This window comes from Carcharhinus amblyrhynchos, chromosome 16 (assembly GCF_965287045.1).
Source record: "Carcharhinus amblyrhynchos chromosome 16, sCarAmb.v2.hapA, whole genome shotgun sequence".
Taxonomy (NCBI): domain Eukaryota; kingdom Metazoa; phylum Chordata; class Chondrichthyes; order Carcharhiniformes; family Carcharhinidae; genus Carcharhinus; species Carcharhinus amblyrhynchos.
The window spans coordinates 9,947,695-9,969,494 of NC_137339.1; the positions used below are offsets into that span (position 1 = coordinate 9,947,695).

At 45.8% G+C, this 21,800-nt stretch overlaps 1 protein-coding gene across 3 annotated transcripts in view; it reads right to left on the reverse strand.

Annotated features, from left to right (window-relative positions):
- ggt7 (gamma-glutamyltransferase 7) overlaps positions 1 to 21,800 on the reverse strand; it is a 59,795-nt gene that overhangs the window by 36,026 nt on the left and 1,969 nt on the right. The window contains exons 1-2 of one of the 3 annotated variants that reach the window (XM_080204681.1): positions 8,838 to 8,973; positions 3,734 to 3,960 (exon numbers count right to left, since the gene is read on the reverse strand). In XM_080204681.1, coding sequence (XP_080060807.1) covers positions 3,734 to 3,960; positions 8,838 to 8,850 — 240 coding nt within the window. In that variant the 5' untranslated portion in view covers positions 8,851 to 8,973. Of the gene's footprint in view, positions 1 to 3,733; positions 3,961 to 7,956; positions 8,020 to 8,837; positions 8,974 to 21,800 lie in introns of those variants that run through there. The other 2 variants (XM_080204683.1, XM_080204680.1) reach the window with 2 other exon arrangements.

The following is a 21,800-nucleotide window of genomic DNA, read 5'->3' on the forward strand; positions in this document are numbered from 1 at the left end:
CGAGGTTTTGAGATGAATGAGAATTTTGGAGAGCTGGACCTCCCATGGCATTCAGACAAACTCTTCCAGGGATATGGGGGCAGTAAGGACACAGCAAAAGGGATAGGGAAACAAAAGAGACAGCAGAGGTTTACATTCCAGGAAGCATAAGTGAAAGGAGAGCACACACATTATCTCAAAGTCAGCTCTGGCATGTGGGAGCAGTCTTACCTCTCAGTCAGAAGGTTATGGCTTCAAGTCCCACTGCAAGGGTCTTTGAGCACACGGTCAGCGCTGACACCTCCAGTGCTGTATTGAGGGGAGGCGCTGCAACATTCGGGAGTGATGATTTTTGAAAGGGATGTACAACCTTCTCAGTTCCCTCAGTTGGATAGAAAAGATTCAGTGGCACTGTGTTAAGGAAGATGGTATGTTGGCCTTCATAGCGAGAGGATCTGATTTCAGGAATAGGGATGTTTTACCACAATTGTACAGGGCGTTGGTGAGGCCACAGTAGAGTATTGTGTGCAATTTTGGTGTCCTTATCTGAGGAAGGATGTCCTTTCTCTTCGGTGTTCACGCAGGACGATATGAATGTAGCTGAGGAGGTCACTGGGGTGAAGGGGTGTAAAATAGAAAGTATTGCAGTTGATACAGAGGATGTGTTGGATATTCTAGAAGGGTTGAAAATAGATAAGTCCCCTGGTCCAGACGGGATTTACCCTAGGATTCTATGGGAGGCAAGAGAGGTGATTGCAGAGCCACTGGCTCTGATCTTCAGGTCGTCGTTGGTCTCTGGTATAGCACCGGAAGATTGGAGGACAGCGAATGTTGTCCCATTGTTTAAGAAGGGGAACAGAGACTTCCCTGGGAATTATAGACCAGTGAGTCTTACTTCTGTAGTGGGCAAGGTTTTAGAAAGAATTATTAGGGATAGGATTTATAGTTATTTGGAGAGTAATGAATTGATTAGAGATAGTCAGCATGGTTTTGTAGCGGGAAGGTCGTGCCTTACTAACCTTATTGAGTTCTTTGAGAAGGTGACCAAAGAGGTGGATAGGGGTAAGGCAGTAGACGTGGTATATATGGATTTTAGTAAGGCGTTTGATAAGGTTCACCATGGTATGCTTCTGCAGAAAATGCAGATGTATGGGATTGGTGGTAATTTAGGTACTTGGATCAGGAATTGGTTAGCAGATAGGAGACAGAGGGTGGTGGTTGATGGTAATTATTCATCATGGAGTTCGGTTACGAGTGGTGTGCCTCAGGGATCTGTTTTGGGGCCACTGCTGTTTGTAATCTTTATTAATGATCTGGATGAGGGTATAGTTGGGTGGATTAGTAAGTTTGCTGATGACACCAAAGTCGGAGGTGTGGTAGATTGTGAGGAAGGGTGTTGAATATAAAAGTAGGGAGGTCTTGCTGCAGCTGTATAGGGCATTGGTGAGGCCGCAGCTGGAGTACTGTGTGCAGTTTTGGGCGCCGCACCTGCGCAAGGATATTTTGGCCCTGGAGGGAGTGCAGAGGAGGTTTACTAGGCTGATACCGGAGTTGAGGGGATTGAGCTATGAGGAGAGGCTGAATAAACTAGGCTTGTACTCGTTAGAGTTTAGAAGAATGAGGGGAGATCTCATTGAGACGTATAAGATGATGAATGGGATGGATAGGATAGAGGTGGAGAGACTCTTCCCGCTCAAAAAAGACAGTAGGACTAGGGGGCACAGCCTCAAGATAAAGGGGAGGCGGTTTAGAACGGAGTTGAGGAGGAACTTCTTCACTCAAAGGGTGGTGAATCTCTGGAATTCTCTGCCCGTTGAAGTGGTGGAGGCTGCCTCGCTAAATATTTTTAAGAAGCGGGTTGATGGGTTCTTGATAAGAGAGGGGATTAAGGGTTATGGGGAGAGGGCGGGAAAGTGGAACTGAGCCACAACAGATCAGCCATGATCTTATTGAATGGCGGGGCAGGCTCGAAGGGCTAGATGGCCTACTCCTGCTCCTATTTCTTATGTTCTTATGTTCTTATGTGTCGAAGTTTGCAGGGTGACTTGGACAGGTTGCAGAGCTGGGCCGCGAGGTGGCGGATGGAGTTTAATGCGGAGAAGTGTGAGGTAATCCATTTCGGTAGGAATAACAGATGTGTTGAGTATAGGGCTAACAGGAGGACTTTGAATAGAGTGGAGGAGCAGAGGGATCTAGGTGTATGTGTACATAGATCCCTGAAAGTTGGGAATCAAGTAGATAAGGTTGTTAAGAAGGCGTACGGTGTCTTGGCGTTTATTGGTAGGGGGATTGAATTTAGGAGTCGCAGCGTAATGTTGCAACTGTACACTACTCTGGTGCGGCCGCACTTGGAGTACTGTGTGCAGTTCTGGTCCCCACATTACAGGAAGGATGTGGAGGCTTTGGAGAGGGTGCAGAGGAGGTTTACCAGGATGTTGCCTGGTATGCAGGGGAGGTCCTATGAGGAGAGACTGAGGGATTTGGGGTTGTTTTCGCTGGAAAGAAGGCGGCTAAGAGGGGATCTTATAGAAACATATAAGATGATTAGAGGTTTAGATAGGGTGGATGGTGATAGCCTGTTTGCTCGGATGGAGAAAGCTAGCACGAGGGGGCATGGCTTTAAATTAAGGGGGGGTAGTTATAGGACGGATGTCAGGGGCAGGTTCTTTACCCAGAGGGTGGTGAGGGACTGGAATGCCCTGCCTGCTGCAGTTGTAAATGCGCCTAGTTTGGGGGCGTTTAAGAGATTGGTGGATAGGTTTATGGACGAAAAGGGATTGGTTTAGATTAGTGGGTCAATGTTTTTTTTCAAAAATAAGACTGGTCGGCGCAACATTGTGGGCCGAAGGGCCTGTTCTGCGCTGTAATGTTCTATGTTCTATGTTCTATGCTATAGAGGGAGTGCTATAGAGGCTGGTTCCTGGGTTGGCAGGTCTGTCATATGAGAAGCGATTACGTTGGTTAGGATTCTATTCACTGGAGTTTAGAAGAGTGAGAGGGGATCTCAGAGAAATGTCTAAGATTCTAACAGGGTTAGACAAGGTAGATTCAGAAAGAATGTTCCCGATGGTGGGGGAGTTGAGAACTAGGGGTCAGAGTTTGAGGATAAGGGGTAAACCTTTTAGAACTGAGGTGGGGAGAAATGTCTTCACCCAGAGTGTGGTGAACGTGTGGAATTCATGACCACAGAAAGTAACTGAGGCCAAAATGCTGTGTGATTTCAATAAGGAATTAGATATAGCTCTTGAGGCTAAAGGGATCAAGGGATATGGAAGGGGATGGTGGGATCAAGATATCAAAATTGATGATCAGCCATGATCAAAATAAATGGCAGAGCACACTTGGAGAGCCAAAAGGCCTACTCCTGCTTCTAGTTTCTATGGTTCTAAGAACAGGTTGGTTCATCATAGAATCCCTACAATGCAGAAGGAGGCCATTCAGCCCATCAAGTCTGCACAGGCCACAATACAACCCAAGCCCTTTTCCCGTAACTTCCCTGTACCTTGGCTAACAGTTATTCCTCAACCAACGTCCCCAAACGGATAGCATGGCCGCCACTGGATTGCTGTTTGTGGGATCTTGCTTTGTGCAAACTGGCCGCGTTTCTTCAATGCTATAATCATGACCACACTTCCTTAATCGGGTACAAAGCCCTTTGGGGTGTCCCAAGGTCGGGAAACTCAACGACAAGCCTGTCTTTTAGTTTGTGGGGTGGGTAAAACCCTTCAGGTGAACCTTTCCCTTTCGCAGTTACCTGTGGGTCTCCAAAGTAGATCTGCATGATCAAGGCTACAGTGACTCCAGTCGCAAACGTTAAGCAGGCAGTGATGATAACGGTCAAACCATCCTGCCGACAGGTGCAGTCACCAGAGAAAGGGTCCTTGCTGGTCACGCGTAATGGAGACATGTCCTGACTGCCCATCTCAGAGGAGGAGGAGGGCAGGCGCTGAAGGCGGGCTGATTTCAGGAACAAGTCGGGATCTACAGAAGATAATTTATAAAGTTTAGTTTTGGGTTTTTTCCCCCCATTGATTTTCTACAGCAGAGACGTACGTGTACAGGACTGGCAACCTTGCACAAATGGAGAAGTCCATAAATCTCTCAGAATTTTTGGGTTTGATTTATTATTGCCACATGTATTAGCATAGACTGAGAAGTTTTGTTTCTTGCATACTATACAGACAAAGCATACCATTCATAGAGAAGGAAAGGAGAGAGTGTAGAATGTAGTGTTACAGTCATAGCTAAAATGTAGAGAAACATCAACTTAATATAAGGTAGGTCCATTCAAAAGTCTGATGGCAGCAGGGAAGAAGCAGGAACGTTTCACGGAACGTATCCGACATATTTTTGTCCTTAACTTGATCAGTTGCTTTAGCTGGAATAATGGAAGCCAAAAAGAAGTTAGTAATTAAGTCAGATCAAATTTCACAGGGGAATTTCACACTAACTTCATTGCAATGTTAATGTAAGCCTTACTCGTGATTAATAAAGTTTACTTTAGGTTAACGAAGGATCATGATTCACTTAAAAATATTTCCAGAGGAAAAAAATAATTACTTTGATTTGACTTATTATTGCCACATGTATTAACATACAGTGAAAAGTATTGTTTCTTGCGCACTATACAGACAAAACATACCGTTCCTGGAGAAGGAAACGAGACAGTGCCGAATGTAGTGTTACAGTCATAGCTAGGGTGTAGAGAAAGATCAACTTAATGTGAGGCAGGTCCATTCAAAAGTCTGACAGCAGCAGGGAAGAAGCTGTTCTTAAGACGGTTGGTAGGTGTCCTCAGACTTTTGCACCCTTTTCCCGAAGGAAGAAGTGTCTGTTTAATACTATAGGCAAATTGCTCCTAGCTGAAGTCCCTCTGCCTCACCTCCCTACCTCTCACTGGTATTCAGCTTTGCTCTGGGCCCAAAGAAACAAAGAAGGGAAAAAAATAGACCAGGCTGAGCAGGTTGCATACAATATGAATGGGCTGGTGGGAATTGACAGAAACAAGCATCTGGTGCCCCCTGACAAATGACAAAACACAAAGTAGTCATCCACACGAACAGCAAAGACCATTTTGTCTCCAAGGCAGTGCATCAACAATCTTTCCTCCCAAGGGCAATCTCACAATGGAACAATTTACCAAAGGAAATAGTCACAGTCCCATCATCCAAATCTTTAAGAGCCATCATCAGATTATCTCCATTTAAAAAGTGATTATCAGAACTATCATCTCAGTTCCCAAAGGAGAAAATGCTGGAAAATCTCAGCAGGTCTGGCAGCATCTCTAAGGAGAGAAAAGAGCTGAGGTTTTGAGCCCAGATGACCCTTTGTCAAAGCCTTGGGCTTTGACTCTGACAAAGATTTTAGGGTGATGACAAAGGATCATCTGGACTTGAAACGTCAGCTCTTTTCTCTCCTTACTGATGCTGCCAGACCTGCTGAGATTTTCCAGCATTTCCTCCTTTGGTTTCAGATTCCAGCGTCCGCAATAATTTGCTTTTATTTTTTCTCTACCATCTCAGTTGGTCATTTAGCTCGCACTATCCGTATAAATGTTGGTGGGATACAGATATTATTCAGTGATGCTGACATGAGTAAAATAGAAGGCGAAAGGTACAAAAGTTCGATCATCATCCTCATTTCTATTACACTTTCACGCATTTATTTTGTTCACAGCTCCTCACGTGGCAAACACAATCGTACAGAGTTTCAGAGCTGATAAAGTCATCAGTATACTCAAAATCAGAGCATGGACTTGGAGGACAAATTCAAATAAAGTTACTTCATTAGTCACAAGGAAGACTTACATTAACACTGCAATGAAGTTACTGTAAAATTCTCCTAGTCGCCACACTCCAGCGCCTGTTCAGGTCAATGCACCTCACCAGCACGTCTTTCAGATTGTGGGAGGAAACTAGATCACCTGGAGGAAACCCATGCAGACACGGGGAGAATGTGCAAACTCCACACAGACAGTGACCCAAGCCGGGAATGGAACCCGGGCCCCTGGCACTGTGAGGCAGCAGGGCTAACTGCTGCGCCACCCTGCTGCCAAATATTGGAAATCAAACAAAAACTGTAAAGTATAAGCCTCCACAGCAGGTCAATGAATACCAGCTAGAATAGTGTTTCAATTGTCACCCTGCGGAAAGGAGAAGATAAAAATAGAAAGACAGTCACAGAGATAGATTCAAGAAAAGAAAGGCTCAGATGCAGAGAAGAAACATCAGATCTGTAGAGGGACAGAGGCAAAGTGACCTATAACAGATTGCACAAATTAAGGGGTCAGATTATACAGGCTTTTAGGGATGTCTGGTTGACCTTGTGTGACGTAACCAGCTTTAAAGTTTATTATGCAAGTTTATTCATTATTAGTGTCACAAGTAGGCTTACATTAACACTGCATTGAAGTTACTGTGAAAATCCCCCAGTAGCCACATTCTGGCACCTGTTCAATTACACAGAGGCAGAATTTAGCACGGCCAATGCACCTAACCAGTACGTCTTTCAGACCTTGGGAGGAAACTGGAGCGCCTGGAGGAAACCCATGCAGACACGGGCAGAACGTGCAGACAGTGTCTGTCTCGGACCCGGGACTCGAACCCTGGTCCTTGGCAATGTGAAGCAGCGGGACTAACCACTGTGCTACATGCTGTGCAGAGTATACAGGTGGAGTTAAAAGATTTTAAGCAAGTTTCAGAGGTAAATTAGCCATGCAAGGGAGAAGACAAGTGCAATTTTAACCAATGGCTTACACACTGTGGAAAAGAGATATAACTAACCTAATACATGAGCAATATAGAGTCTAAAAATGCAGCAACACAGGAAATGGAAGTGCCAGTTTTTAAGAGAAGTTAGTTTAGTAAATTCATGAAACTGGGAGGAGGAAGCAAAAGCAAACTTGTTAAAATTAAAAGCTTTACAATTCGTTCTCGGAGAAGCTTCGTTAAATTTAAAATGTGCCAATGCCTGTATGTGAAGACTTATTTTTACAATTCCCATTTATAAAGCATGTTCATCATGGAAAGAATTCAACGTGTGAGACACACAAGTGCATGTGAGTGAATTCCCAGGCCTGTTACACATGTACAGAGAGGGAGCACATACGTGTGTATAAATCACAATCACTGCTCTTCATTTGTTGTGTGATGTGGTAAGTTGCTTTGTAAACAGTACTCAGCCTAAAGTGTGGTCAAAATGAATGCTCGCTGATGAGAGGACACTGCCTGCGAACCGTCCAAAAACCCAATAATCAGGAGTAGCTGCAGAACCTGCTATTCAAGGTTAAGACTAATCAGACAAAGCCCATCATTAGGCAGATAGAAGAGCCCAGCAATTAGTGTAAAGCGTAGAGCATTCTGCAAAGTCCCCAGGGTTCCATATTTATTACAGCAACAATACAATCTGAAAGTCGGAGGTCATATTACAGCTAATGCAATGTGTGTGTGTATGCGTGAGAGAGGAAATCCTGTTCCATAGCTACCAACTCCATCCCTCTCCTTGGCAACAGTCTGAGACTAAACAAGTCTCTTTGCAATCTTGGCTTCGCATTTGACACCAATGCAAACTTCCGATCACATACCATGCCATTGCTAAGGCTGCCTATTTTCCACCTCTGTAACATCGCTCAACTCCACGCCAGTCTCAGCACGTCTGCTTCTAAAACCCAAATTCATGCCTTTGTTACCTTTGATTATTCATAGAAACATAGGAGATAGGAGCAGAAGGAGGCCATCGGGCCCTTCAAACCTGCTCTGCCACTTATTACGACCATGGCTGATCGTCCAACTCAATAGCCTAATCCTGCTCTCTCTCCATAACCTTCGCCCAAGTGCTATATCCAGCTGCCTCTTGAATACATTCAATGTTTTGGCATCAACTACTTCCTGTGGTTATGAATTCCACAGACTCATCACTCTTTGGGTGAAAAAATGTCTCCTCATTCCTGCGCATTTACCCTGCTAATTCTCAACATACCTCTAACATCCTGTATGGGTCCCACTCTCCCGGTTAGTGCTCATTCCAGCTAGGGCCCAGCTGTCCCACTGTTTCTCAAACACAGCCTGCCTGTCAACTCCAGCATCCAAACTCTACATTTCCTCATTCTTCCCAGCTTTGTGGTTACCTCAAGTCTCTCACTCCCTGTTACTTCAGGCTTGAGCTTCCGTTCCTGCTGGGCAGACCTGAACCTTCTGGAGTCATTGTTACTGATGCAGTGCAATAGGAGGGAAATTATAGAGGCTCCTCTGAATCTTCAGACTGTGATCCCTGGTTCTGGACTCCCCCACCATCGGGAAACATCCTCCCTGTAAGTACCTTATCTAGTCCTGTTAGAATTTTATAAGTCTCTATGAGATCCCCCCCTTATTCATCTGAACTCCAGTGAAAACAATCCTAACCTAGTCAATCTCGCCTCATACATCAGTCTCACCATCTCTAGAATCACACTGGTAAATTTTCGCCGCACTCCCTTAAGAGCAAGAACATCCTTTCTCAGAAAAGGAGACGAAAAACTGCACACAATACTCCGGGTGTGGCCTCACCAAGGTCCTGTATAATCGTGACAACACATCCCTGCTCCTGTGCTCGAAACCTTTCACAATGAAGACCAACATGCCATTTGCCTTTTTTTACTGCCTGCTTACCTTCAGCGAATGCACTCCTGCCTGCACTCCCTCATTCTACCCTCCTTAAACTGTGGGGGGTCATCCAAAGTGCTTCTGACTGTGTCTGAACTTGCAGCTGCCACCACCAATGCACCTCCACCAGCCCCCCCCCCCACCCCCGTCGCTTCCCCCCAGTGCTCGGTGAGCTATCCTGTTCCCAACCAAGCAATGACTTGACCTGAAAACACTCACCCCGTTTCAACATCCGCCACCCCCTACTTCTGGAATGTGCTCCAGCCCCAGTAACTCTCCAGGTTACCAACGCTCTTCTAACTCTGCCTCTTGTGCATCTCGATAGTAATCACTTCACCACTGTGCCTTCAGTAAATTCAAGAATCATCTTCCTTATTCTTCTCTCGCTTCCTTCCTTTAAGACACACCTCCTGGAACAAATATTTGGTCATCTGACCGAATATCTCCTTGAGATTTGGAACATACTTTGTTTTGCAATGCTCCTGTGAAGCGGCTCAAGATCTTTTATGGCGCAATATAAATACAAACTTTCGCTGAAGTTGGTACTTTACTTCAAACAGTCATTTCTTTATAAATAATTATATCTATTTGATTACCATGATTGTATTATGGGGCAGCACAGTGGTTAGCACTGCTGCTTCACAGCTCCAAGGACCTGGGTTCAGATCCTGGCTTGGGTCACAGTCTGTGTGGAGTTTGCACATTCTCTTCGTGTCTGCATCAGTGGCGGATAAACTACCACCCAAACCCCCAGGCTGAGCTTTAGTAAGGTCCCCTGACCTTGTCCCCTGCCCCACCCTTTGCTGAATAGAATAAAGTGATGTTAGAACATAGAACATAGAACATTACAGCGCAGAACAGGCCCTTCGGCCCACGATGTTGCGCCGACCAGTTACAAAAACAATGACCCACTAGCCTATACCAATCCCTTTTCGTCCATAAACCTATCCATAGATCTCTTAAACGCCCCCAAACTAGGCGCATTTACAACTGCAGCAGGCAGGGCATTCCAATCCCTCACCACCCGCTGAGTAAAGAACCTACCCCTGACATCCGTCCTGTAGCTACCCCCCCTTAATTTAAAGCCATGCCCCCTCGTGCTAGCTTTCTCCATCCGAGGAAACAGGCTATCACCATCCACCCTATCTAAACCTCTAATCATCTTATATGTTTCTATAAGATCCCCTCTTAGCCGCCTTCTTTCCAACGAAAACAACCCTAAATCCCTCAGTCTCTCCTCATAGGACCTCCCCACCATACCAGGCAACATCCTAGTAAACCTCCTCTGCACCCTCTCCAAAGCCTCCACATCCTTCTTGTAATGTGGGGACCAGAACTGCACACAGTACTCCAAGTGCGGCCGCACCAGAGTGGTGTACAGTTGCAACATTACGCTGCGACTCCTAAATTCAATCTCCCTACCAATAAACGCCAAGACACCGTACGCCTTCTTAACAACCTTATCTACTTGATTCCCAACTTTCAGGGATCTATGTACACATACACCTAGATCCCTCTGTTCATCCACACTATTCAAAGTCCTCCCGTTAGCCCTATACTCAACACATCTGTTGCTCCTACCAAAGTGAATTACCTCACACTTCTCCGCATTAAATTCCATCTGCCACCTCTCGGCCCAGCTCTGCAACCTACCTAAGTCTCCCTGCAGACTATGACACCCTTCCTCACAATCTACCACACCTCCGACTTTGGTGTCATCAGCAAATTTACTAATTCACCCAACTATACCCTCATCCAGATCATTAATAAAGATTACAAACAACAGTGGCCCCAAAACAGATCCCTGAGGGACACCACTCGTAACCGAACTCCATGATGAATATTTACCATCAACCACCACCCTCTGTCTCCTATCTGATAGCCAATTCCTGATCCAACTCCCTAGATTACCCACAATCCCATACATCTGCATTTTCTGCAGAAGCCTACCATGGTGAACCTTATCGAACGCCTTACTAAAATCCATATATACCACATCAACTGCCTTGCCCCCATCCACCTCTTTGGTCACCTTCTCAAAAAACTCAATAAGGTTAGTAAGGCACGACCTACCCGCTACAAAACCATGCTGACTATTTCTAATCAATTCATTACACTCCAAATAACTATAAATCCTATCCCTAATAATTTTTTCTAAAACCTTGCCCACAACAGAAGTAAGACTCACCGGTCTATAATTCCCGGCAAAGTCTCTGTTCCCCTTCTTAAACAATGGTTGTTAAGTGACATTAGAAATTTGTATCGTTGTACTGTGTATAATGTACTACATGCGTAATGTCATAAAGTTACAGGAATCAATTACAGCCCTTTTATTCAATTAATTTTCATTTTCTTTATATTTGTGGCTTAAAAAGCTTCCGTGTTTTTTGGTTTGCAGAAGTGTTGATAACAGCATGTAAGTAACAGATTGAAACATGTCTGATTCAACATGCATGAGTGCCAGATGACTAAGTTTCTCATCACTCATTATTGAACGCAAATAGATCTTGATCCTCTTCAGTGCCGAAAAAGGGTTAAACCAATTTTTTTTCCCCTCTCGGGTCCCCCTCCCTTCTGGGCCCCTAGGTTTAAGCCTACTCAGCCTAATGGTTAATCCATCACTGGTCTGCGTGGGTTTCCTCTGGATGCTCTGGTTTCCTCCCACAGTCCAAAGACGTGTGGGTCAGGTTGATTGGCCATGCTAAAAATTGCACCTTAGAGTCCTGAGATGTGGAATGTGGAACTGAGACACGACAGATCAGCCATGATCTTATTGAATGGCGGGGCAGGCTCGAGGGGTTAGATGGCCTACTCCTGCTCCTATTTCTTATGTTTCTTACGTTATGAGATACGTAGGTTAGAGGGGTTAGCGGGTGGGATATGGGGTAGGGCCTGGGTGGGATTGTGGTCGGTGCAGACTCAATGGGCCAAATGGCCTCTTTCTGCACTTAATGTTCTGTATATGATTCTGTACAGACTTAATGGTCCAAATGGCCTTCTTCTGCACTGAAGGGATTCTATGATTACAGGAGGTGTGATAGAAACTTGCATCTTCCTCTCTCCATCCCTGTTCATTGGTTTTCTGAGATCTAATGGACTGTGGTAACATTGAATGCAATATTAATCACTTTGTTAGCAGAGGTCAGAGTCTAATTGAGGCTTCCTTCCTGAGGAATCTAGGCACAGTGCCATATGTATAAAGTATAACACAAAGTAGGCCTTGCAAAATGGGCAGCTCACAATCACTTTCTCAAGGGCAATTAGGGATGGGCAATAAATGCCGGCCTAGCCAATGATGCCCACATCCTGTGAACGAACAAATGTTTAATGACTTCCAAGTATCATTGACACCAGCATTGTTTCTCTTGCCCTATTCTCCTGAGCTTTCTGCAGATTCATAGAATCCCTACAGTAAAGAAGGGGGCCATTTGGCCCATCGAGTCTGTACAGATTACACTCCCACCCAGGCACTTACCCTGCTCATCCTCAACCTGCCACTGCCTCTAACATCCTATATGGTTCCCACACTCCCTATTAGTGCTCATTCCAGCCCAACCCTCAGCTGTCTCGTTGTTTCTCAAACACAGCCTGTCTGTTCTCTGCTAGCTCCAGAATCCTGTTTCCTCACAAGTCTCTCACTCCCTGAAACTTCAGGCCTGAGTTTCCATTCCTGCTGGGCAGGCCTGCACCTATCACAGCCACTGTTACTGATGCAACACAATGGCAAGAGGAAAATTATAGAGACTTGAGGAGAAAGCATCTCCCCTTGCATTTATTTGCAACGCAGGGCAGGTGAGACAATTCATAAAGGTTCATAGAATCCCTCAAGGAGGCCATTCAGCCCAATGAGTCTGCACTGACCACAGTCCCACCAGGCCCTATCCCCCTAACCTCACAAATTTACCCTGCTAATCCCCCTGACACCAGGGTCAACTTAGCATGGCCAGTCAACCTAACCCTTTGGATGATGTGAGGAAACCAGAGCACCTGGGAGAAACACAAAGGGACTTGGGAGTCATTGTTCAAGATTCTCTTAAGGTTAATGTGCGGGTTCAGTCGACAGTTAGGAAGGCAAATGAAATGTTAGCATTCACGTCGAGAGGGCTAGAATACAAGAGCAGGGATGTACTTCTGAGGCTGTATAAGGCTCTGGTCAGACCCCATTTGGAGTATTGTGAGCAGTTTTGGACCCCATATCTAAGGAAGGATGTGCTGGGCCTCGGAAAGGGTCCAGTGGAGGTTCACAAGAATGATCTCTGGAATGAAGAGCTTGTCATATGAGGAACGGTTGAGGACTCTGGGTCTGTACACGTTGGAGTTTAGAATGATGAGGGGGGAGCTTATTGAAACTTACAGGATACTGTGAGGCCTGGATAGAATGGACGTGGAGACAATGTTCCCAGTAGTAGGAGAAACTAGAACCAGAGGGCACAACCTCAGGCTAAAGGGACAATCCTTTAAAACAGAGATGAGGAGGAATTTCTTCAGCCAGAGAGTGGTGAGCCTGTGGAACTCTTTGCCATAGAAGGCTGTGGAGGTCAGTCCATTGAGTGTCTTTAAGACAGACATAGATAGGTTCATGATTAATAAGGGGATTGGGGGTTATGGGGAGAAAAGAGAATAGGAATGAGAAAAACATCAGCCATGATTGAATGGTGGAGCAGACTTGGTGGACCGAGTGGCCTAATTCTGCTCCTGTGTCTTATCGGAAACCCACACAGACAGGGCAATTAGGGATGGGCAATAAATGCTGGCCTAGCCAATGATGCCCACATTGGGGAGAACGTGCAAACTCCACATAGACAGTGACCCAAGCTGGGAATCGAACCCGGGTCCCTGGCCCCTGGCGCTGTGAGACAGCAGTGATAACCACTGTGCCACGGTGCCGCCTACAAACACTAGCAGGTCAGAGCAGCCTGGCTTCAGGTACGGTATCCCTGAGAAGGCGACCTGAAAAGGAGAAAGTCTGAAAAAAATAACAGAGGGCGCAACGTGCAGGTAAAAAAAGGGAATGGGGGAAGCACAGAAATCTGTAGGGATGGAAAAGGAGAGAGTAATCAAATGAGAGATTGAGAAAGGAATGAGGCATGGCCACATGCTGAGTATCAACATGTAGGAATCTCTCACGTGGCTGATTTTAAACACAACCACTTTCTTGCTCTCTCCCTTAAGGCTAATTCATTAAATTCTATTAAATGTCTTTCAAATCTAATGAATAGCTGTCCCAACAGATTTCACTTTGCACTGTTATGATTCTGAGCTGCTTGTGATTTGTTTGGATGGGTGGCACAGTTCCAAATCTGGCAACAGTATAATGGTCACAAACGCACAGATCACAAACGGGCAAATAGCAGGACGGCAGTGAATAGGCCCCTCAGAAACAACAACCCCTTAACATCTGCCTAAAAAAACTGGTCTCAAAAAGCTTAACTTTTACACAACTCTGAACTCAGAGCCAGTCTCAATAAGTAAATGTAAGGAGGCATCAAGTCCATTGGCGCGCTGGAGAGCAGCAGTATTGGGGCGGCACGGTAGCACAGTGGTTGGCACTGCTGCCTCACAGCGCCAGGGACCCGGGTTCGATTCCCGGCTTGGGTCACCGTCTGTGTGGAGTTTGCACATTCTCCCCGTGTCTGCATGGGTTTCATCCAGGTGCTCCAGTTTTCCCCCACAGTCCGAAGATGTGCGGGTTAGGTGGATTGGCCGTGCCAAATTGACCCAAGTGTCAGGGGGCTAAATATGTGGGGTTACGGGGATAGGGCCTGGGTGGGATTGTGGTCGGTGCAGGCTCGATGGGCTGAATGGCCTCCTTCTGCACTGTAGGGATTCTATGATTATAAAGACCGGTTCCTGGTATAGAATGTGAAGGCGAGGAAAGGGATTGCACTTCTCAAAATGGATCAAATTCAACAGATCTTCATATGGCCCCAGATGAAAATGGAAAACACTGGAAGAAGAGCAGGAGAAATAGTTCTTGGAAAAGAAAAGTAATTCAGTTGTCTCTGCCAACCGGAGTAATCTGGCAGTGTGCAGATTTGGCAATAAAAAAAATGAGTAGGCCATGAGATCACAGATGATCTTTATCTCAACTCCATTTACCCTCTTTGGCTCCAGAATCTTTTCAAAATTTATTTATTATTATCATAAGCAGTCTTACATTAACACTGCAATGAATTTACTGTTGCCACATGCCTGTTGGGGTACACGGAGGGGAAATTTAGCATGGCCAAAGCACCTAACCAGCACGTCTTTCAGACTGTGGGAGGAAACCGGAGCACCTGGAGGAAGGCACTGGGAGAACATGCAGACTCCACACTGACAGTGACCCAAGCCGGAATTGAACCCAGGTACAGTAGTGGACTTGCCAACATTAAGGGCATTCAAATGGTCATTGAATGAACATATGGATGATATTGGACTAGTGTAGGTTAGATGGGCTTTAGATTGGTTTCACAGGTCGGCGCGACATCGAGGGCCGAAGGGTCTGTACTGTAATGTTCTATGTACCTTAGCAAGATCAGAGATAAAGAGTTCCCAACTGCAATGTGCTTCTGGATAGACTCGCTCTGCAGTTGATGGAGCTTTTTAAGTATGACCCAAGCAAAGGCCTTTCACAAGATGCTGAGGAAGGAGATACCTCTGTGGTTGCTGCAGCATCAACGGGAACTCTTATTTTGGTACAGCATAATGATTTTTGCACCATCCACTCCCTGTGGAATGGATAAAAGCAAATTACTGCGGATGCTGGAATCTGAAGCCAAAAGAGAAAATGCTGAAAAATCTCAGCAGGTCTGGCGGCATCTGTAAGGAGAGAAAAGAGCTGACGTTTCGAGTCCAGATGACCCTTTGTCAAAGCTGTCCAGCGCAGTAGGAATAGGTGGTAAAGGGGTGACAATAGATGGGACTGTGTGTTTGAGCAGTTCAGCTGGGATTTCATCCTTGCCACGTGTCTTTCTGTTTGCTCAGTAATTTATGTGAACTCAAACGACCAAGGTTCTTCATCAAATTCATCCATGTCAAGAAGCTATGGGAGGGTGTCAGTCTCAGACTAGGAGACGTCCGTGTCACAGAAATACAGCTCATGGTTTTGTATCAATGATAGACGTCATTTCTGAGTAGGCCTCAAACCAATCCTTGCTGCGAACTACCAAAAAGGATGCATCTGGAGCAGCACAGCTCCTTCACAGCAGCTTCTGGATCCACACCTACCACTAGACAGACAAAGACAGCAGATGCATAGAAACACCATCAGCTGCACGGTCCCATTCTGACTTGGAAATATGTCGTCATTCCTTCACTGTCACCGTGTCAGAGTCCTGGAACTCCCTTCCTAACAGCACTGTGGGTGTACCCTACATCACAGGGGCAGCAGCAGTTCCCAAAGGCAGCTCACAGTCACTTTCTCAAGGGCAATTAGGGATGGGCAATAAATGCTGGCCTAGCCAATGATGCCCACATCCTGTGAACAAACAAATGCTTAATGATTGCCAAGCACCACTGACACCAGCATTGTTTCTCTTGCCCTAGTCTCCTGAGCTTTGTCTTTGCTGCAGACTCACAGAATTTCTAAAGTCCAGAAGAGGGCCATTTGGCCCATCGAGTCTGTACGGACCACACTCCCACCCAGGTCCTATTTCCGTAAATCCACACATTTACCCTGCTAATCCCCCAGTAACTAGGGTCAATTTATTATGACCAATCAGCCTAACCTGCACATCATTGAACTGCGGGGAGAAACCCACACAGACACGGGGAGTATGTGCAAACTCCACACAGACAGTGACCCAAGGCCAGAATTGAACCTGGGTCCCTAGCGCTGTGAGGCAGCAGGGCTAACCACTGTGCCACCATGCTGCAGTTGCTAATTCTTGAGTTACAAAAATCCATCAATCTGAGTTTTAAATGTTTCAATTGATGCCTAACCTCTGCAGCTGCTCGGAGGAGAGAGTTCCAGATTTCACCTAACCCTGATACCTCCGAACAATCTGACTCTAATAATATGCCCAACGAGAGAGCAATGACTTGATTTATTATTGTCACATCTATTGGAATACAATGAAACGTATTGTTTCTTGTGCACTATACAGACAAAGCGTACTGTTCAAAATATATGCAAGGAGCTTGCTGCACGCTAGGTCAGACAGTTAGCTCTACAATTAATCAAAACTGAAAGGAAAGCCAGAAACACGCTGACTCGATCAGATGATCCTTTATGCTGATGATGTTACACGAGTCATCCACATGGAAATTCACCCATAAAGACTCACGGACTTAAACAAAAATTCCAGAGATGCGGGCTTCGCTGGCTAGGTATTTTAATGGCCAGTTCAGTTAACGTCCTGGTCAATGATAACCCCAGGTAGGATTCAGGGATGGCAATGCCACTGAATTATTTTCTATTCATTCATGGTAGGGCCAGCGTTAACTACCCATCCCTATTTTCCCTTGGACTGAATGCATTTCCTAAAGAGTCAACCACATTGCTGTGGCTCTGGAGTCACATGTAGGCCAGACCAGGTAAGAACAGCAGATTTCCTTCCCTAAAGGATATTAGTGAACCAGATGGATTTTTCCAACAATTGGCATTAGACTTTTGGAGCAAAGAGAATTACAGCACAGGAACAGGCCCTTCGGCCCTCCAAGCCTGCACCGACCACGCTGCCCGTCTGAACTAAAACCCCCTACCCTTCCAGAGACCATATCCCTCTATTCCCATCCTATTCATGTACTTGTCCAGATGCTCCTTAAAAGTTACTATCGTATCTGCTTCCAGTACCTCCCCCGGAAGCGAGTTCCAGGCACACATCACCCTCTGTGTAAAAAACTTGCCTCGTTCATCTCCTTTAAACCTTGCCCCTCGCATCATAAACCTATGCCCTCTGGTAATTGACTCTTGCAGCCTGTGAAAAAGCTTCTGACTATCCATTCTGTCCATGCTCCTCAATCTTGTAGACTTCTATTTTAATTCCAGATCTTTATTGAATTCAATCCTGCCAGCCAGTTTGGCAGGATTCAAACTCAGCTCTGCAGAGCGTTACCCCTGTGTTGCTAGACCAGGAACAATACCCCTATGCTGCTGCCTCCCTAGGGCTCTGGTATTTTCTACAGCACATGTTCAGTAATATTGCTGGAATATTGTCAGGGTATGTAGACCTTAGAGCCTTCAGTCATTTCTTGACATCACATGGAGTGAGTCGAATTGGCTGAAGACTGATATCTGTGATGCTGTGGGCCCAGTAAAAAGTCTGACAACACCAGGTTTTAGTCCAACCGATTTATTTGTTAATACTCACAAGCTTTCGAGGTTTCCCTCTTTGTCAGGTGAATGGAGAGTTCTGGCCTCAGACTGTGCTTTATATGCTCTGTCTGAGGCCAGAACTCTCCATTCACCTGACAAAGAGGGAAACCTCGAAAGCTTGTGAGTATTATCAAATAAATCGGTTGGACTAAAACCTGGTGTTGTCAGACTTTTTACTGTGTTTACACCAGTCCAACGCCGGCATACCCACATCATGCTGTGGGCCGCCAGAGAGGCTGAGATAGACCATCCACTCAGCACTCCTGGCTGTACGTTGCAGCAAATACCTTATCTTTTGCATTGAAGTGCTCACTGAGGATGGGGATATCTGTGCAGCCTCCTCCTTCACTACCATTCACAGCTGGAAGCAGAGTTTAGATCTGATCCATTTGTTGTGGGGTCGCCTAGCTCTCTCCATCACTTGTTACTTTTGCTGGTACGGTTTGTAGATTCACCAGGTTGACGCCTCTTTTTTAAGGAATGCCTGGGGCTGCTCCCACATGCCCTCCTACACTCTTCATTGAATCTGGGTTTATCCCCTGGCTTAGTGGTAATGATATAGTGAGGGATATGCTGGGTCATGAGGTTACAGATTATGGTTGAGTACAGTTCTGCTGCTGCTGATGGCCCACAGTGCTTCATGAATGCCCAGCCTTGTGTTTCTAGATCTGTTGGAAGCCTATCCCATTTAGCATGGTGGTAGTGTCGCACAACATGACAGAGGGAATCCTCAATGTATAGACGGGACTGCATCGCCACAAGGAGATTGACCCCATCGATACATCTGCGGCAGGCAAGTGGGTGAGGATGAGGTTTTTTCCCCCTCTTGTCGGCTCCCTCACCACCTGCCACAGAACCAGTCTAGCAGCAATGTCCACTAGGACTTGACCAACTTGTCCATATCGGTGCTACCGAGCCACTCTTGGTGAAGGACATTGAAGTCGTCACACAGAGTACGTTCTGTGCCCCTGCCACCCTCAGTGCTTCCTCCAAGTGGTGTTCAACATGGGGGAGAGCTGATTCATCAGCCGAGAGGGTCCAGAGGAGAGTAATGTGGTAATCAGCAGGAGGTTCCCTTCCCCATTTCTGCCACCTGCCAGGGTACAATTTGCACCTGGGTTCCCAGGAGGGGGTGGCACAGTGGTTAACACTGCAGCCTCACAGCTCCAGGGACATTGGTTTGATTCCCGGATTGGGTGACTGTCTGTGTGGCGTTTGCATATTTTCCCTATGTTTGTATGAGTTTCCTCCAGGTGCTCTGATTTCCTCCCACAGTCCAAAGATGTGCAGATTAGGTAGATTGGCCATGCTAAACTGCCCCTTAGTGTCCCCGGATGTGTAGGTTAGAGGGATTAGCAGTGTAAATGTGTGAGATTGTGGCGATAAGGCCTGGGGTGGGATTATTGTCGGTGCGGACTCGCTGGGCCAATGGCCTCCTTCTGCACTGTGAGCTTTCCATGTTAATGTTTTTATATTACCTGGAATCTCTGGATGACTAACCCAGCGACAACACCATTAAACCACCACCTCTCCCATGGCCGTAACTTGTTCTCACTGATTTTTAAGCATCAATAAAACTGTGGCCTTGGGACAAGATGTTCTAGATCCACTCCTGATCACACAATGAAAACCCTTTGGAATTGGTTAGCAAATCCTGCCATGTCGGGTCCACAATGATAGAAAATCTGTCCCTTGATGATGAACTTGATGTGTGCAGAGGGAAAACAACTGCCACCTTTAGTCAATTCATAAAACACACAGAGAATAACATCAAGCTGAGCCTTAGGACCAAGTTGATGGTTTACAACTAAAAAAGCAATAAGGGGGAGAAGATGAAATATGAGTGTTAGCTAGCTAGTAATATAAAAGAAGATAGTTTTTTTCAATATATAAAAGATAAGAGTGAGGCAAAAATAGACATTGGACCGCAGGAAAATGAGACTCGAAAAGTAATAATAGGAAACAAAGCAATGGCAGAGGAACTGAATAATTACTTTGCATCAGTCCTCACGGTGGGAGACACCAGTGGGATATCAGAGCTCCAGGAGAGTCAGGGAGCACAGGTGAGTGTAGTGACCATCACTAAGGAGAAGATTCTGGGGAAAGTGAGAGGTTTGAAGGTGGATAAATCACCTGGACTGGATGACTACACGCCAGGGTTCTCAAAGGCATTGGTGATGATCTTTCAGGAATTATTGGAGGCAGGGAAAGTCCCAGAGGACTGAAAAGTAGCTAATGTAACTCCGCTGTTTAAGAAGGGAACAGACAGGAAATTATAGACCAGTTGGCCCGGCTTCGGTGACTGGCAAGATTTTAGAGTCCATTATTAAAAATGAGATAGTGGAGTACTCGGAAGTGCATGATAAAGTAGGGCTGAGTCAGCACGGTTTCGTCAAGGGGAGGTCATGTCTGATAAATCTGTGAGAGTTCTTTCAGGAGGTAAAAAGGAAGTTAGAAAAAGGAGAACCAGCAGATGCGATTTATTTAAATTTCTAAAGTTGCCACATGGGAGACTGTTAAATAAGCTAAGTGTTAAGAGTAAGATCCTGGCATGGATAGAGAATTGGCTGACTGGCAGAAAGCAGAGAGTGGGGATAAAGGGGTCTTTTTCAGGATGGAAGCCGGTGGCTAGTGGTGTGCCTCAGGGGTCAGTACTGGGACCACAACTTTTCACAATATACACTGATGATTTGAAAGAAGGAACTGAAGGCACTGTTGCTAAGTTTGCAGATGATACAAAGATATGTAGAAGGACAGGCAATACTGAGGAAGCATGGGGCTGCAGAAGGATTTGGAAGGTTAGGAGAGTGGGCAAAGAAGTGGCAGATGAAATACAATGTGGAAAAGTGTGAGGTTATGCACTTTGGAAGGAGACTATTTTCTAAATAGGGAAATGCTTAGAAAATCAGAAACACAAAGAGACTTGGGAATCCTTGTTCAAGATTCTCTTAAGGTTAACATGCAGTTAGGAAGACAAACGCAATATTAGCATTCAAGTCGAGAGGGCTAGAATACAAGAACAGGCTGGAAAAGGCTCTGGTCCAAACCCATTTGGAGTATGGTGAGTAGTTTTGGGTCCCATATTTAAGGAAGGATGTGCTGACCTTGGAAAGGGTCTAGAGGAGGTTCACAAAAATGATCCCTGGAATGAAGATCTTGTCGTATGAGGAACGGTTAAGGATTCTGGGTCTGTACTCTTTGGAGTTTAGAAGAATGAGGGGGGATCTTATTGAAACTTACAGGATACTGCGAGGCCAAGATGGAGTGGACGTGGAGAGGATGTTTCCACTAGTGGAGAGGATGTTTCCACTTGTGGAAAAAACTAGGACCAGAGGGCACAATCTCAGGCTAAGGGAACGATGCTTTAAAACAGAGATGAGAAGGAATTTCTTCAGCTGGAAAATGGTGAATCTGTGGAACTCTTTGACGCAGAAGGCTGTGGAGTTCAAGTCATTGAGTACCTTTAAGACAGAGATAGATAAGTTCTTGGTTAATAAGGGGATCAGGGGTTATGGGGAAAAGGCAGAAGAATGGGAATAAAAAAAATTATCAGTTATGATTGTATGGCGGAGCAGACTCAATGGGCCGAGTGGCCTAAGTCTGTTCCTATGTCTTATGAGGCCTATGTTCACAGGTTCTGAAAAGGTGACATGGTGGCACAGTGGTTTGCACTGCTGCCTCAGAGCGCCAGGGACCCAGGTTCAATCCAGCCTTGAGTCACTGTCTGTGTGGAGTTTGCACATCCTCCCTGTGTCTGCGTGGGTTTCTTCTGGGTGCTCTGGTTTCCGCCCATAATCCAAAGATGTGTGGGTTAGGTTGATTGGCTGTGCTAAATTGGCCCTAGTGTCAGGGGATTAGCAGGGTAGATATGTGGAGTTATGGGA